Here is an 18,004-nt window from a genome sequence, read left to right on the forward strand (position 1 = left end):
TTAATAGATTAATGTTATTCAATTATTTTTTTAGTAAATTTCTAAGTGGGAAACATGTTGCATAACTGTTCTGATTCGTTGGATTATGCTGAAAGCAACGTGATGTCATTTACGTTCCCCAATCCGGAAGTGGTCAAACCTCGGCTCTCGACCAATTGGAGTCGCCGCTGAGAAGCTGTCACTTTATGGCTGTTACACACAGGTGAGGAAAATAAGCAAAACGTCAAGTGGGCGAGATGGTTAGGCGTCGAATATATAAAAACGTGTAATTATTATCGGTCAAGGAAATGTGTCTCTTCTAAAAAGTTATGGGAAGTGAAAAACTGCTTCTCGATATTGTGTTCAAACCAGATGTCAAAACGGGTGAAAAAAGAATGTTCACGGTCCATCCAGTCGAGGTGGCGGAATAACGGTTAAAAATGCATGGTTTACGTTAAAAATATGAAGCGTTTAGTTGCTGAGATGTCCGGGTATCCTGAAAGCAGCGTGACGTTGTTGACAGTCGCCAATCCGGAAGTGGTTTGCCCTCGGCTCTCGACCAATGGGAGGCGGCGCTGGGAGGCTGTCAGTCACAGGTAAGGCAGGGCAAGAAAAAAAAAGTTGCCTGAAAAGGGCCGGAGCTCGCAGAGAGCCCGCGCTGAGGGCACAGCTATGCGGAGGGACAGCATCGCGCCCACGGACTTTAGCAGCGACTTTTTCCCGCGGGGATGCGAGCGAGAACGCGGCACTCAACCGGAGCTGAAAGTTCATCCACGGATGATCTGACCTCCATCCTCCCCACCCGACCCGCCTAATCACGCCACTTATTTGTTTTTTTTCTTGCTGTCGAAACTTTCGCAATAAGAACATGGCCGTGCGTGGCAACGCGCTCATGCCCTTCTCCATCCAGGCCATCCTGAACAAGAAGGACGACGGCAGGCACTTGCCCGATTTGGACGTGTGTTTCTCCAAGACGACTTGCTGGAAAATATTCGGGGACGTGCGCGCCGCCTCCGGGGAGCCGCCGGAAAAGAGCTACGACTCGGATTCGGGGCTGAGCGAGGACAACGACGCCAAGGCGCCCGGGGCGGCTCAGGGCCTGCAGCCGGAAAAAGACGCCGGGACCGCGTCGGATGTCCCGGAGGAGAGTCCGCAGGAGGAGACGGATCACGAATCCGCAGCCGTGGATCACATCAAGAGTGACGGCGAGCTCAATAGCACCGCGGGTAAGAGAGAAAATCCTCCAATAGCGTCGCAGCAAAAAGAAATACATATACATAATAATTTTAGACAAATTTCCCAATAAAACACGTCGACCGTAAGGAAAAACAGATCACCTAAAGTGATCTTTAAAGGAGAAATAAAAGTTTTGCAACAGTGATAAAAATAAAGCTGGGTTAATATCGTTCTGATCCAAGTTATTTATTCGCAAAACTCGTCCAATGCGTTAATATGAGCGACAAGAATATACCTAAATGGTAAAGTGTTACAGCAGAGCAGCATATAATGCACACAGCCAGATTTTGCTTTTGATTTAAGAAATGTAAAATGGAAGTGTGATCATGAATTTTCGTGAAAACTTTACGACTTGCATTTAAAACTGCATGGCCCAAAAAGAATTGTATTTTTCTTATTCATATTGTATTTATTATTTATTTTTCATCTGTTTTAATGACGCTACAAAGAAAAAAAACACTTTTGGACGTCGATGTTATGCATAAGAAATCTAACTTAATATTTACGAATGCATCATTTAGTAAGAGGTTTTTAGTTCCCAACTGGACTACTGTATTTACATCCAATGTAATCAGATTAGATTTTTCTGGGAGTGTAAGTGTCCCATCCTACCTGCCCCTAACCATATTTATTGGTTATTTTCTTGTAAGTTTTGTCTTAAATATTAAAAACGTTCTCAAAGCCTTTATGTTGCGTCTGGACTTCATGGCTATTCATCAAATTTAAATACAAATGGTTCTAGTTTGTAAGAACGTTATTAACAACAACTTTAACTATTAACAATTTTGCTCCACACGTTTTAAGTTGAATTCTTTGCAGTCATCTAAAATAAAATGATCATTTAGAAAATATACTTGCAGTGAAGACTAAATAGATGCATGTGTTTGTTGCGTAACTTATGACATTAAAAATTATTTCTCATGATATGAGACATGATAATGAATATATATATATATATATATATATATATATATATATATATATATATATATATATATATATTAATGCACATGTTTATATGTGTGTTTGTGTGTGTGTGTGTATTATGTGTGTGAATATATGTGTGCTTTTACAAATATGTGTGTCCTCATCAGGAATTAAGTGATAACGTCATATCGTCACACAATGCCCTCCAATTGCCATTTTATTGGAAAAGTCATTGCACTGAAAATACAAATTCAATAGCTTTCAAAACTCTCATTTTTGGGGGATGTCGCTGATTGTAACAATGTATTGACAAACCACTTTCTGATTCAGTTTCTTTTTCAAATAAACTCTCTCCATGATTATTCTGGCAATGACATTTTTGGTTTGGTGTATCCTGAATGACCATCAATGTTTATTAGAGCCTTTAAAATTTGGGCTCTCAAACTATAACACTTTTGAGCTACGAACAGCTGCATTGTTGATTTTACTTTTGGATTTTTTTTTTAATGAAAAAAATATATAGGTACATTGTTATGGGAGTGATCTGAGCCAGTTCAAGCTATTTAACGCCACTCTCGTTTGATGTTTAGCGTCAATTTAAATGCCAACAAAAATAAGCGTTTTGTATTGATAAAGTACAAGCATTGCTTCAACTCAATGTTCCTCTATAGCCTAACGCCAACAAACAAAACAAAACTCACTGGACAGGCTTGATGCTGTGTTTGAAACATCTAAGCATGGTTTGAAAACAAAAGATAGAGCAGCTCATGTAGACAGACAGTAGTGCCCGGCATATACGTTTTGTCCTCTGGGGGCAAATAATAAATTAAAAAAGAAAACAAAACAAAGCAAAACAAAACAACAACAACAACAAAACAATAATGAGACCCTTGGATGTATGAGTCAAGAAAGAACTGACCCAATATTTGGGTCAATCCAGCCCAAATGTCAGTTTTTTTTAAATAATAATAATAAATTATTGCTTGTTTGCGGTCAACCCAGAAAACTGGAACAAATTAACCCAAATATCGAATCAATCCTATTTTTTTGGCTCAAGGTTTATTTATAATCCTACTGACTTTAGAGTGCTAAAAAATTGTTTAGGTCTCTATGCTAATCAAAACTTTGTATGTAATTTCTTATTTAATATCGCACTGAGAAGTGCGAACATTTAACTGGTAGCTCTGGGTCATGGTCAAGGAACGCATTCCAACACAATGTCCATTGAGCTGGAGCAAAAAGAAAAAAAACAAGGGGGGTGAACTACGTTTCAATTTGTTGTTTCTGACATTTTATAGCTATGTTGCACTTATTGTTGGTTTGCCGATCGAAATTTATGTGCGGTCCACGCTTCCAGAGCCCTTTGCACGGGTACAAAAATTACTGTAAATATGTTGTTAGCGTTGAATCCTTTCTGCAAAGATATCAAGAGCACATATTTTTTGTGGCACATCAAGTGCGTGGTCCAACGTGGGCCCCCTCCCGTATTGACGTTTGACACGCATTTCTGTCACAGACTGCGGTTCGTGCACTGCGGACGAGAAGAGCGGCTCGCAACCCAAGGCCCGAAAGAAGCGCTCCAGGGCGGCCTTCTCGCACGCGCAAGTTTTCGAGCTGGAGCGCCGCTTCAACCACCAGCGCTACCTGTCCGGACCCGAGCGCGCCGACCTGGCCGCCTCCCTCAAGCTGACAGAGACTCAGGTCAAGATCTGGTTCCAGAACCGGCGCTACAAGACCAAGCGCCGACAGATGGCCGCCGACCTGATGGCGTCCACGCCTGCCGCCAAGAAGGTGGCCGTCAAGGTGCTGGTGCGCGACGACCAGAGACAGTACGGACCCGGGGAGGTGCTGCGGCCCCCGCTTCTCTCCCTGCAGCCTTCCTACTACTACCCGTACGCGTACTGCCTCCCCGCCTGGACGCTCTCGTGTGCGGGGAACCCGTGAAGACACAGAGAACTCTATTTATTTGCAGACTTTTTTTTTTTTTAAAGAACAGCCCAATTTCCCAAACCATAGTGGAAGTCAATTACAGGACCTAATTGGACATTTGTTGGTTTATTTACATCCTACCTCTGCAGTGATTGACAGTTTTTGTTTTTTGACTTTTCACTATGTTGCAGGCTGTGTGTTTACCCACCCTTTCCCCGTCTTATTTTCTCGCTGTCTTTATAAAGGTAAGATATTTCAGCACTTTTTGGAAGCATTTACATGGAGGGGAAACACGCAGCGGAAAGAAATGGCTTTTTTTAAAATGTAACGCGTGCTTTTTCTTGTGTTTTTTGTTTTTGTTTATGGATGGTACAAAATATTAAAACATATCAGTTTATTAATCAACTGGTGTAAATCCGTTTTGAGGAAAACAAGCGCAATTAGAGACAACGTGTTGGAGAAAAACAATCATTGCGTAACTAAAGCAATAATACAGAAAGCGACTGGCATCACAAAGATTTTAAGAAAATACAATATATATGCGGCATTATTGTGTTGGTCAGATTTGAGAGTTAAATTTCAATGTCACGGAATGTGTGTAAATACATATGTATGTATATATATATATATATATATATATATATATATATATATATATATATATATATATATATATATATATATATATATATATATATATGATTTGACTGATATGGTTTCTACTCGTAAAAACAATCAGATCAATTTTACTGACCGAATAATGGCCCAACTTTCTGGGTTCTTCGCAAAAACCTATATTTTGAGGTTGCCTGTACATAGCAATCAACATGTACAGGTTATGAATCCACAAAGTTGGATCAAAATGGTACACGTTCATTTTTTGACACATAATTGGGTTACTTTTGCTCCAACTTTTTTAAGACGGTTGCATTATGAGGTTGACGTGTTTTATTTTTGATAGCGTTAAAAAGTGATGTTTTGGAGAGGTTGAAAATATAGAAACAACTCCCCAGTGCACTATAGTGTTACACTCTTTAAACAGTTGGGTTATAATAACCGAAATATGGAAAGAAAAAATACCGACCCAAAACGTTTCCAACTTTTTGGAAAACAAAAAAAGACAACAACAAAAAAACTCAAAGTGTGTTGTTTTGTATAAAACAACATAAACAATGGATTGAGTGTTATGTAAATAGCGGTTAAAATAGGCTCAAATTTTGGGTTGGTCCTTTTTTGACCGATAGTTTTTTTTCACTCAAGGGTTTTTGTTTTAAGACTTCATTAAATTGCATTGCAAGCAACATTTGTTGGCTCTGTATTCAGACACAGGTTTGTCAGGTTGATTTCATTTGGGCCACATCACATCTGTTGTGATTAACTTCACACAGCGATTCTGCTGAAAGGTAAGGCACTGCTACACTGCACATATTCTGAAACTGTCATCTTTTATAACTCATAGAAGAAATTTACTGCGACTCATTCCATCACCTTATTGGTCCAGATTAAAAAAAAATAAAAGCAACCTCAACCGTCACCCTGATTACAAGATTGGCATGGGGAGGGGGGGCACTCTTTATTTAACTTATTTTTGGACCTCAACCTGCACAAATGAGTGCAATATTAATTGCGCAATGCCATATATTGCTGCCTTACCATTAGAGCTGAACAATTTGGAAAACAATAATGGTGATTTGACAAACATTAAACTCCAATATGCATCATGGGTTACACTCACGCCAAAATAAAGATAAATGAACCATTAACAATGAAAAAAGACAACGAAGACGTTGAACATACTGTATAAGTCAGTAAATCATATACAAAAATAAAGGATGGAAACAAATCTGTGACACTAACGTGACAATATTTCATATTTCATGAAACTAATATGTAAACGTGTATGTAGACTGCATTTTTTATGCACTCAACGCAACATAGCTTGACGCTGAATACATATAATATAGAATTATAAAAAATATTATATATAAAAAATATTATATTACATATAAAATTTAATAAATTCTAGACTTAGTTTTGACATTTTTTAAGGACTTCAGAAATTCAATCTCAAGTGTTTGGCTAAACAAGGGACTAAAATGGTTGGTAGTAAATGAACTCAATTCTAAAGTGATCATTTACTTTAAAAATGTAACCGATTCCTGCATCTCATCAAATAACAAAATTTATTGATTACCTTAATCAAGCACTAAGTGATTACTGTGTGTGTTATATTACTAAAGGAATTGATTACTTTAGGTAATCATGTACTAAAGTGATTATTTTATGTACAGTACTAAAGTATTGACGTAATCCATAACTTCAGGGTTAGGAACAGATGACTATCACTTACATTACTTTTTAAAGTACTAAAGCAATCGATTACTTTAGGACTATACAGCACTAAAGCATACATTTTTATAAGTAATCGATTACGTTAGCTCTTAATTTCTTAAATGGTACTTAACTACCCAATCAATTATTTTAGTACTTGATTATCTCATAAAGTACCTGACATCAGTAACTTAAGTATTAAAGTAATCGATTACTCTAGTGCTTAATTTATTTACTAAAAGTCAATTAAAGAGAAAAAAAATATAAAATAGAAGCTGACATGTGGACTCTTAAAAAACGTAAAAAATGTTTGGGATTCATTGAGTTAAGCCTATTGACCATTTCAAATCACGCAGTTTGTATTCGTCTAAGCTTGGAAGTATTGCACTTGTTGAATGTGAATTAAGCAGCAAAATCCACCTGTTTTTTTTTTTTTTTTTACCAGGAGTTTTTAAGGGGTGTCAACTCTCTCACGGCATGCCATCTGAAAATGACATCACTGTGTCTCAAGGCTCAGGTAAGAACCAATCACGGCTCACGTGTTTTCTGAGTCAGGTCATGTGACGTACGCAAGCTGTGATTGGTTGTTACCTGAGCCACGAGTAATTACATGTGAAATCATTGGATTCCCTTTTATCTATCTGTTCAGCCGTACGCAAGAAACTGAGGTTTACTTCTCGACATGATTAAGAAAACATCATAATCAGACAATTATAAACATACGAACCCAAGGCACACGCAAACAACACACATGGAGGATGGAGCCTGGATTTGAACCCTGAATCTAGACAAAAACTATAGATGATTCTATAAAATGAAAGAACATTGTCTTCAACAGTACAGCAAGAAGAAGAAGAGGCAGAGAAGGTCCCAATTTATGCCTGTTTAAGTCACTGCTCAGAGTGTGTTAAACTTTTAAGTTTTTTGAAGCTTTATATTAACAATTGGGTGCACATTTAATTGTAAGTGATAAATAAGCAGCTTAAATCAAACATACTTGGGCTCTTATTTGGAGCATAGTAAACGTGAGTCTTTTCATTTCCTCATGCAACAGCGAGTGAGTGTCAACATGGTCAAAGAAATGCCACGGAAAGGATACTTTAAAAAGTTAAAAGTGTGGTTTTATTAAAAAAAAAAAAACTTACGGGTGAAATAATGAAAACTTTTTCATTGTTCCCTTGAAATTCCACCTGTTGCAGGTGTGTTTGGAACATAACATCGTGATAAACGGGGTTCGGGAGGGTTTTACGTAAAAGAGTAAAAAAGATGTCTAATGTTGTGTTATAATAGATATTTATTTATTTATTTATTTATTTATTTATTTATGTAACGAAAGATTATGAAGAAAAAGTATCATGTACTCCCCCCATTAGGGTGCCCCTTGGTTACCATAGCAATTTAGCAACGCGTCACACTCTGGACGCAACCATTCTGTCAACCCGCAGCTGTGATTACGCTTTTCGAGTGAGTTCTGACGAAGCCGCAGGCAAAACTATCTGTATGAGTGCGCTTGCGTGTGTTTTAACCACGTTTGTTCGCTTTGAACTCATTTGTGTGGGTGTTTTTTTTTTGTCATTTTACGATTTTGGATGGCCCAAGGTTTATGGCTGAGTTGGTACAGTCAAAATGGCGCCTGCTTGTTTAATCGACGCTGTGCTTATCCGTCAGTGATTAGTAGCCGGCTACTTTGGATTTTAATCCTTGTATCGTGATATATCTTTGCTCGGAGGGCGGTCTCTATATCCGACAAAGACTGGCCGTGCACACGGCGTCGTCATGTCGGACTCGGAGGAGGACAGCCAGGACAGACAGCTTAAAATTGTTGTGATCGGCGACGGCGCTTGCGGGAAGGTAAACATCACCACACGAACACTTCGCTCTACTTCACAGTTATCAAGTCAAACATGTCCACAGGCCATCGAGGCATGTTAATTCTGCAACGTAATTCATTGATTACGTTGTATTATCTGGCTCCCCGGAGCGCTACTCCCGACTCTGCAGTGGCTCTTTGGGTCACTATGGCGACAGACGCTACGACGCATGCCAAATGAGCTGTTAGCTGACAAGCCGAGACCTGGTGCTACGTTGTGTATGAGGAAGCTGTTATTTGCGGAGGACAATTGAACGCATCTTAACACACTTCTTAAGGTTTGCTGATGTAAGTCATGTGTGCACAAATCTGCCTTTATAGTTGCTAATTTCCTCAGCTGTCGGACAGCTGTTTGAACATTAGTCAGTATCTTATTTTGTACAGAATTCTGAAAGGCAAGTAGTGCGCTGTCAATAAATGTTGAAATGCTTTTTTATATTGGCATATCCAGGTAAATGTCCATATACTGTTGCGTTCATTTCTCATTAATAGGACAGTTTTAGCGTACTAACGCATTTATTTAGGATACCGTTAAAAAACCTGCAAAGACATCATGCTGCAACTAATGATTGAATAACTGCAATATTTTGTATCAAAACAAGAGGTTGATGCTAAGTCTCTGCCCCAAAGCTTTGCAAGAATATTTTTTCCAAGGTAAGGTTATTGCAGTTGCACCGATGTGTTTAGAATTTTGCTGAAATAAACTGAACCGGATGACCTGTCAGATAAATCTGCTCAAGACAGAAGTAACGTTTTCTTTCGCTCTCTTCTTGTAGTAGTTGCCTCCCTGTATGCAAAAGGGTCATCCCTTGAAAGTGTTACTTTGCACTCTCACAGACCATCTATAAAACCATACACACTCAAAGGTGTAAATTGCACCTCATGGATAAAAAAAAATGTTGCTACTTGCAGGCCTTGCACAGACCTCCATCAAGGCTGATCAATTGATAACAAAGAAAAAGTTCATGGAGATTTGTAGAGCGGTTAGTTCTTTTGATTTGCTAGTTAGCAGGCCACTTCTAGGTTAGCCAGTTGGAATATGATTTTGGGGAGTTGGACTGTTCCAAAGATACCATGTTGACCAACATATGAAAAAAATGCTAACCAAAACTGGTTGATATACAAGCAATTGAGATGTTGCAGTATAATCTCAAAATTTTGTATAGATTAGCATAACGACTACCAGTTAAAAGCTTGCTGTGAAAAATGTTTCTATAAAAACAGGTTAGTGCAGACTTCAGACTTTTTTCTCGTACTATAAATGACATTAAATATTGGACAGTAATACTTCAATTTCAGACAATTTTCTAAAAAAATATTTGTATTGAGCTACAGTAAAATAACTTCAAACTGGCACAGCAACATTGCATTTTATTGCTTTAGTGTGTCATCAACTCTTAAGTTACGCTATATAAGCTCTTTTTCCTTGACGATAAATTACTGGTTATTGCAGAGTTTAAGCTCACCACATGTTGGGAAGCTAACATAACTATTAGCAACTTCATGCACAAGTCTGCCATTATGGACGACCGCAAGCACGAGCTGCCCGTAAATCTTCGCCGTTATATAATTATATCATTTATTGTCTAATATGGGTTTCCCAAAGAGTTTGACCCCATGTTGTTGAAGGTTAAACTCACCAATTTTGCAAATAAATGTTTTTAGTTGTAACATATGTAAGCAAGCAACTTTATTTACATATTTAGTTCTTATTTATAGATTAAAATAGTCCCCGATTACACAGTCTTTGAATTTTTTTTCAGGTTTAACAGATGGATTCTTCACGAATAATGCTCTACTTTTCAAAAATGTTGGACCGCAGAGGTTTTTAAAATCTGCGTTTTTTTCTTTAATAAAAGAACAGTCGTCCAGAATGGTTGCAGTTTTAGAAAGAATTGAATGTTTTCATTTGAAAAAGGCTTATTTTTTCTTGTTTTTCTTTGGGGTAGGGTATATAAAGGTGTGGTGTTGAGAACACACAGGAGTCAGTTCCCAGCCGATATGCTACATTACTATCCCCCCTCCGCCCCTCTGCCAGGTGTCAAGCTCATCACTGACTTACCTGCTTGTGAGTTGGGCTCAGAATACATCTTACCCCGCGCCCCTCGATTCAAGACTGCTGACTGACATTTTGAATGTTACCCCCACCCTCTCTCCTCTTATTAATGTCAATTTGCCCGGCAAATTGCAATCGGATCAGTTTATTTTGGACAACTTTCTCCGGTGGTATTTTGGCTTGCCGTCGAATCGTCCATTCAGAAAAATAGCGAGATGTGGGAAGCCTTGTCTATCTGAGCGGGATGTTTTTGAAAATTTCTGCACTCTCGCTTGGAGCCAGAGTCTTAATATGTCAGTCTTAACTTACAAGTCTATTTTTCCACCTGAGTGCTCAGATTTTCTTCAATATTTGCAGTTCCTTTTAGAAAGGAGCCAGGTTTGGACACAGAGTTAAACATGAGGATTCCGGGCATTTATGGTGGGATCTTCATAGTTGCATGTATCAGAGCTCATCAAATATAGACCAAATTTAGGGGAAGATTTTGCTTAAAGGGGAAGTTATATTAAAAAAAAACATGTAGAAAAATAGGTTGTATGTGCCCCCATTATTCTAAACCCGACGTTCTCTATTATTATTGTTTTTAGGGAATATGAATTAAGTAGCAGACTGTTTTTGTTCGTCTTGGGTGGTAACCATTTCACGACTAAAGTATTCCCTTGTTCTTTGTGGTAAATGGGGACTGGAAAACAGAAAAAAAAATAGTCTTAGAAATCCTGTTATGTTTTATCATCAGTCACAAAAGGGTTGAATTTATTGCTTGCTTTATCGAGGATGTTGAACAAATCATCACGTTAAACCATATTTGCAGTTGAGCGTCATAACTGGCAATTAGATTATTTCTCCAAATTGTTTAGAGCTTGTTGCAACCTTAGTTCCCATTCTCATTGGCCTTTCAGGACAATTTCAGTCAGAGACAGTATTGACTGTTCTGAACAAAAGATTTGAATATTTATTGACTGGCGTCATAGTTTATTTGCAATTTGAAAAGATTTTGACTAAGTGCATATTTTGACTGCTATTGTGGTTGACGGTTTAGATATTTCCAAAATAGTCACACTTTTGCATCTTTACAGTTGAGAGAGCTTAAAGAGTTGCATCGCTGTCTTGTTTTTCTGTGCTCTGCAAGTTTCTTGTTTCAGTGGAACACCCCCTCTCATTTCCCGGCATTGGGATCACTTGTGACCCTGCACTGGAGTGTCAGGATTACGCCAGCATTCAAATTCTCTCTTCCAATTGTACGCTAAGAAAAAAAAAAAAAAAAAAAAAACTACAAAGGGACTCCGTTTAAAGAAAGAAAGCCAAGCTACTGGGACGCCAAGACAAATGTCCAAGCAGGCCAGCACGAGCATGAGGGATTCATTTTTGCTGTCCGAGCTCGTTATTCCAGTGTTGCGGCTGATTGTTTAGGCTGCCTAAATGAGCCATAGTCTCCTTGTTGCTGTCATTATTCAGTCACTCTTAAGGCTGCGACAAGCTGAGAAAAAAACAATCTGGAGGTCAATAAACGTCAAGAGGAATTAGGTTGGCGCCACGTGAGTGGTAAGCACATCCGCCTCACTGGTCTGAGGGCAGGTTAGAATACATGCTCCGGGTTTGCTGTATGGAACTTTTCATTGGCTACTTCGGACATTCTCAAAACGTGCACGTTAGGTTCATATTAGCTTCTGAAAACTCAAAATTGTTCCTAGGTGTATGTTGAAATGGTTGTTCGGCGCTGCCAGAGGTCTGCAACTTGCAGGCCACATTTGGCGTTTTGATCCATATGTTGTGACACTGTGACTTTGCAATCATTCAACAGTAATTTTCAATTTTGATCGACATTGTCAGGGGTATTGATAGAACAATATGTTTTGAATGTGGATGTAAAACTGCACCGAGTCCTACTGAGCTTCTAATATTTTCTCTGTCGTGTAGGTAAAGGTTGCCAGAAAATGAATAACACCTCCCCATGGTGCAGGTCAATTCTTTGCAAATGTATTTGCTGCCACATGAGTGCTCAGGTGTTCTCTTGACATTGAGGCAAGCTAATAGACATCCAATGCTTCCTGTTTTCTTCCCGCCACACATCCATCAAAATGAACTCAAGTTGGCCGAGTCAATGCTGAGCTGTTTCCATGCAGACGGGTTATTTTCTTCCTCCCCCAAGGGTGACAGTGATGGAGGTTTCCTAATTTGTGGCAATTATTTGGTTTGCAGTCAGGAGACATGACACACACGCACACACGCATATATATGCATACCCACACCTGTTTTTGTCATTCTCACTTGACAGTTCCATCCGCACAGCGTCCCCTCGGTTGTTGGCTTTTTAACAAGTCTGTGAAAAGGATTTAAAAATAACGTCACACTTTGTTGCACTGTTTTAAGGCTTACGGGCGCATGGCAGATAAACTGAGGAAAATGGCTTGCTATGATGAATTATATTAGACGAGTGGTTTATAAGGAAAACCGTAAGGGAATGCATACATGGTTCCCCAATTTTAGGGTCAGGACCCAAAAGCGATTGCGAGCACTTTGTCAATTGTATAATGCAGTATAATGTTGACACTATTTTAGTGCTACAGTCCAGTCAGCCGTTACGTCGCAACACACTGCTGGGGTGTACTTCAAAATAAATGTGGACCAAGTCATTGATGTTCAAATGTTGGGAAGGTAATGTTTATTTTGAAGTTGGTGTTACTCCCATGCATAGCATGAGCACTTATTATTTTGAATTACTCGACCAAATTTCGTATGCATCAGGATCTTAGTTTCACTCAAAACTAAAAAAAGAACCCCCCCTAAACGCAACATCTTACATTGACATGTTGTTGCTCCCCTCCTGACTGCGGTGTCTCTCCTTTTTGCCGGTTGTGTTCCAGACTTCACTCGCCACCAGGTTTGCACAGGAGGCCTTTGGGAAGCAGTACAAACAAACCATCGGCCTGGATTTCTTTCTGAAGAGAATAAGCCTTCCAGGTGAGACACCGAGGAACAATCATCTGGGAGTGCTCGCTCCCTCGATGGGGGACCGAGCAGGCACATGTGTTCAGTACAAAATGCACACTTATCCCCGTGATCATTTTTAAGCTATTACCTGTACTAGAAAATCTTAAAAATATTTACTGAATTAGTTGCTGGTCATTATCAGTTATACAAAAAACAAAAACAGCAGCATAGTGCATCCATGACAAGTTCAATAATCATTCACAATGAAAGCTTCTAAGATCACAACATTCAGAATTTGATCAACTTTTTGTGAAAAATGTTTTGACATCACGCAAAACCTAAAATTCGAATTGGCATTAGCGTGTCAGATAAGATCTTCTCGGAAAAGGTGCAGGATCAGCATGAGGTGTTCAGAAAAGTAAGGTTGGGTGAGTACTAGGCCTGGCTGATATATTTATTTTATTAACTTGATTTTTTTGATACGGACAATTTTAAAAGTCATAAAATCAATATTTTCCTCTTTTTGCTGCGGCACGTTTTGGCCTTTTTCCGCTTTCCTCTTGTTTTCTTCACACTCATGCTGAGCAAAAGGCTAATCATTTTTGGCTTTGACACTGATGTGTAACTGAGGTTGGGTGGTTCGCCGATGAATTTGCATATTCACAAGAAAATATTGAAAAATGAATACTGATACTTTCACATGACTTTCATTCAAATTGTATCTGATGACAGAATAGACATTTTAGAATCAGAATAGCCTTTATTGTCACTGTATTACTACAATGAAATTCGGTGCTACTCCCTGGGTTCTACTTAGAAAAGTAAAAAAAAAAAAAAAAAAAGAAACAAAAAGATACACTCTATATAATACCTATTTACAGTGATGTACAGTATGTGCAATGTATGCATGAATATGATAAAGAGATAAGTGAGCTAATGTATAAAGTGCTAATTTGAAACAAATTGCACATTTTTTTTTTTTGTTTAAAATTGTGCCGTAATTCTTGATTCTATGGTTATTACAGTGTGTTTAAAAGGTACTGCAGACATGTTAAGAGCCATAGGAACTGGTTTAATTCGTGGATTAATTATAGAGAGCAAAAAAATGCAAATCGGGAGGAAGACTGGTGCCCTGGAACAAATTGTGTTTGACCTTAGAGGTTCCTCTGTATTTCGTATTTATATTTGCCGTCATTTTTTTGGACGCCTCTGTATTTTCGTGTCCCAGCGTTTCTCGCCAGAACTTGGGCTTAATTCTTCCCATCAAGCCATCCGAGCTGAATGTGTCTTTTCTGGTGGCGCCTCATTGTAGCGCGTCTGCCACTTCTCAGACTTATTTGCTGTGAAAGCTCTTCCCTCCAGAGCAAACAGTCCACAAGGCCGGCGGACAGCTCACATCCCGGCCGGGCCAGCCTCGCTCATAATCCTGCGGGCACGACGCAGAGTAAATACATGAAAAGTTTTATGTTCCTATCGTGGATCCCCAAGTTCAACCAATCGTTGCCCTGTGCCATATAAAACATTTGTGTTCCTCCTATTTGTTTATGTCGAGCCTGCGGAATACAACTGCGCTCTGTAGGCTCGTTAGATTTTTAAAATAAAACATTTATTGACCCGTAATATTTTTGGACATTTTAATATCAGATTTATGGAGCGTCTAAAATGTCATTTTTTTTTTTAACCTTTCGCCAAAACCTGAACAGCACAAGTCTGCAAAGGGTCTCTACTCTTTCATTACTAATAAAACAACACAAAGTAAAGTTGCGCGCTCAAAGTAGAGGTTATGCCGATTTGCGAGTTGGACGACGGTTTGTGTTTTGATTGCGTTTCACTTTCGGCTTATGAGACTTGGGGGAACGAAACCCCCAAAAATGTTGCGGTAGAGCGCGAAGAAAAAGAGCCGAGAGTAAGCACCATCTTGGCTCGGCTGGACTTAATATGAACTGCGACTTCATCCCACGGCAACCCTTGTTGTACGCGTGTGACTGAAGCTCCGAGGGCGAAACGGCACAGCTTCTTGTCAACGCCGAGCGCATTTATCTGTATCAATGGAGCAGCAACAACACTGGCTCAACACTCGAGGTTGTTAAAGGGCCCATTTTCTGGGGAATTGGGTGTTGATGAGCTGAGGAAGAGGAGGGTGGCTCGGCGAGCTGGGTGGTCCCCGACTTGGTGAGGACCATCGCCCGGCCTTTCGCTCGTCCGGGTCCCCGCGGAGCCCTAACCGTCTTTTGCCGCAGTGTTTGCGTGCGTGCGTGCGTGTGTGTGGGAGGGCGGAGGTTAGCCTTTAAGCCCTCTCACCATGAAGGCCCAGCTTGTCAAATTTAATGTACATTTTCCAAGGCGAGGAGAGGTGAGTCCAGGCCGACTGGCACATAACAGCTTCCCCTGTGAGGGGATTTTAGAACAATACTTTCAATACCAGATGTGAAGGTGGGGGAATAACGCTGGAATTTTAAAAGCCTTTTTTACATGGTCATGCCATGAAAGAGGGACATAACGGTAGAGACAGCCGTTATTCATGTTGGGAAAAAACTAAATCGCCTTATACCACAGCTACGCAAATATCATGGTCACCGCTTTCTTGCTCATTTTAACTAAACAGTATGGGTAATTTTTCTCCTTATTAGATCAAAATCTCGACTTAATGAGCTGACTTTTGATCCTGGGCACAGTGTTGTCTAGCTAACCCAATTTGGGTTACTCTACCCAAGGTTAATAGCAGAGCTGTCAATATTAATCCATTAATTGACAACTAACCAATTATCACATTAATCGGCAACTGTTTTATTAACTTAGAAATCATTTAGAGCAGGGTTGTCTAACTCATTTTTAGTATGGGCCACATTGGAGTTCAATTATCTGTATCTGACTACTCAAATTGAGTACTTGTGCTAATATTGGTGGTATTGATCGTCTAGTTTTTTTTAAAATTCTGCATATGGTGTGTATTTATATTGTAAGTTCAATTCTCAGGTTCTTGTGTTTACTCTCTCAAAACATTGGGCCACAAGGGACTTTTTGAGTCATTTATTCAACCCAATATTTCGGCTATTCATTTAATTCCGTAAAGTCGGGCTGAATTTAACTCAATCAGTCCTGAACACTTATTTATATATCTTTATAGATTCTAGATATTCATTGTCTGGTACTTATTTTTAGGAGGGTATGAAAAATGCTGCCGCAGAATGAGTGAATTAAAAAAAAAAAAGATTATTATCTAACCCAACTTTTCAAACAACTGTATTCAACTCAACTTTTTGGGTTAAATAATTAACCCCAAAAACATCCCCATTTTAGGTGACTTGTGCAAAACAACAAAATTTGGGGTTGCTTTGACCCAAGTTTTGTGGTCAAATAAATAACCCAAACAGGTGGGTTTGTCCATTTTTGACCCAACTGTTTTTAGAATGTTTGCAGATCCATTTGTAAATAATCTTTTCCGTTTTTCCTGAATACTTGAACCTCCACAAAGTGCTGATGATTTCCTCATCCGTGTGCGTGACCTTTTTCGAGGTTCATCTGTCGCCCTGCGATGTTTCCTCCCGAGGCATAAGCAGAAAAATGCCAGCGGCGTTGAGTCAGTGTGAATCTTTGGGAAGACAAATAAAGTGAGTGTCCGAGCGCGGTGGATTGGCGGGGATGGTGCGCCCTGCCGCCAAAGAGCAGTTATTCATCGCCCTCCTCAATGTAGCTTTACATTGAAACTGTATAGTCTAGATGTAGTGACTGTGAACCTCAACGCTTCCTCTCCTCGCCTTCAAAATAAGGGGAAAGTCACCCAGCCGTGTCCACAGCTCCACTCGGACCCGGCACGCAGGCCGCGTAACACCAGTATAAACTCTTCGCTGTCTGTTCCTCTCATCCGCCTTCTTCTGACCACCCCTTTCATTTTCCAGAGGAAGAAAATATTTATTTGGGTTTGGTTTTTTTTGTGCCTGTCCTTCTCTTTCTCTCATTGAGCCTGTCTTTCCCTTTCCACTGACATGAGGACAAGAGTCCTCTTTTCCTCTTATTTTCTGTTTAATTATTGCCATTTTCCCTAACAGCACATAATTCTCTTCACCTTCCTGACTTGGCAGCAGCGGGATGTGTGTGACACATGGCACAATGCAAACAGCTCGTTTTACTGCCATGAGTGAAAGAAATCTGGGATGTCCTTGCAAGAGCTCTTCGGATAAATGGCAAAACCCTGGTTTATTTTTTCTGTCATTTCTGTTAACAAAATGAAGACTCATCCAAAGCCCGAATCACGGATAGCAATTCTGAGCTTTATCACAACCAACGTTAACATTTCAACCTGTGGTACAAGTCACCTGACTTACAAGTATTTTGAGATGAGTCCTTTGAGTGTGCGTGTGTGTGTTTTTAAAATTTTGAGCTCAACACATTTTTACCATGAAGTTCTTTAATTTACAGATATTTTTTTCCCAAAACACCATATATCAGACTATCACTAAATTTTCAAACTGAACATACAGCAAACAGAAATACACTTTTATTTAAAACAGGCAATTATTTTAAAAAGACAGTTTAGTCATAAATCTAGTGCTAATTAGCATCTATTGTGCAACACTGCATCCCTTTAAGCCACAGATTTAGTACAAATACTTCAGCAACTATCTCAACAGACAATATAACAGTACTGGTGATCATAATATCTGCACAGAATGATCTCGTACTGCCAACATTATATAAGAGTTGCAATGTTATGAATCCGATTTAATTTCTAGGCAGGGTGCGTC

General features: G+C 39.3%; 2 protein-coding genes and 1 long non-coding RNA gene across 4 annotated transcripts in view; 2 read left to right on the top strand and 1 right to left on the bottom strand.

The window, feature by feature from the left end:
* Positions 1–221: 221 nt before the first annotated feature.
* nkx3-2 (NK3 homeobox 2) lies at positions 222–4,571 on the top strand. The gene is made up of 2 exons (XM_088430989.1): positions 222–1,205; positions 3,659–4,571. The coding sequence occupies exons 1-2, from the start codon at positions 848–850 to the stop codon at positions 4,084–4,086; spliced, it is 786 nt and encodes a 261-aa protein (XP_088287115.1). The 5' UTR covers positions 222–847; the 3' UTR covers positions 4,087–4,571.
* A 3,432-nt stretch (positions 4,572–8,003) lies between these two features.
* The window catches only part of rab28 (RAB28, member RAS oncogene family), a 29,959-nt gene continuing 19,958 nt past the window's right edge, over positions 8,004–18,004 (top strand). Inside the window, exons 1-2 of one of the 2 annotated variants that reach the window (XM_088431542.1) lie at positions 8,004–8,253; positions 13,193–13,289. In XM_088431542.1, the coding sequence (XP_088287668.1) occupies positions 8,179–8,253; positions 13,193–13,289 (172 nt within the window). In that variant the 5' untranslated portion in view covers positions 8,004–8,178. The remainder of the gene's footprint in view (positions 8,254–13,192; positions 13,290–18,004) is intronic. The other variant, XM_088431543.1, reaches the window with a different exon arrangement.
* LOC148413853 (uncharacterized) lies at positions 12,409–13,343 on the bottom strand. The gene is made up of 3 exons (XR_015867618.1): positions 13,130–13,343; positions 12,578–12,648; positions 12,409–12,498 (listed from the first exon to the last, which is right to left on the bottom strand). It is a non-coding gene; the product is annotated as an uncharacterized LOC148413853 (long non-coding RNA).

This window comes from Hippichthys cyanospilos, chromosome 13, assembly GCF_059441005.1.
Source record: "Hippichthys cyanospilos isolate Australia breed blue-spotted pipefish chromosome 13, RoL_Hcya_1.0, whole genome shotgun sequence".
Classification (NCBI taxonomy): Eukaryota; Metazoa; Chordata; class Actinopteri; order Syngnathiformes; family Syngnathidae; genus Hippichthys; species Hippichthys cyanospilos.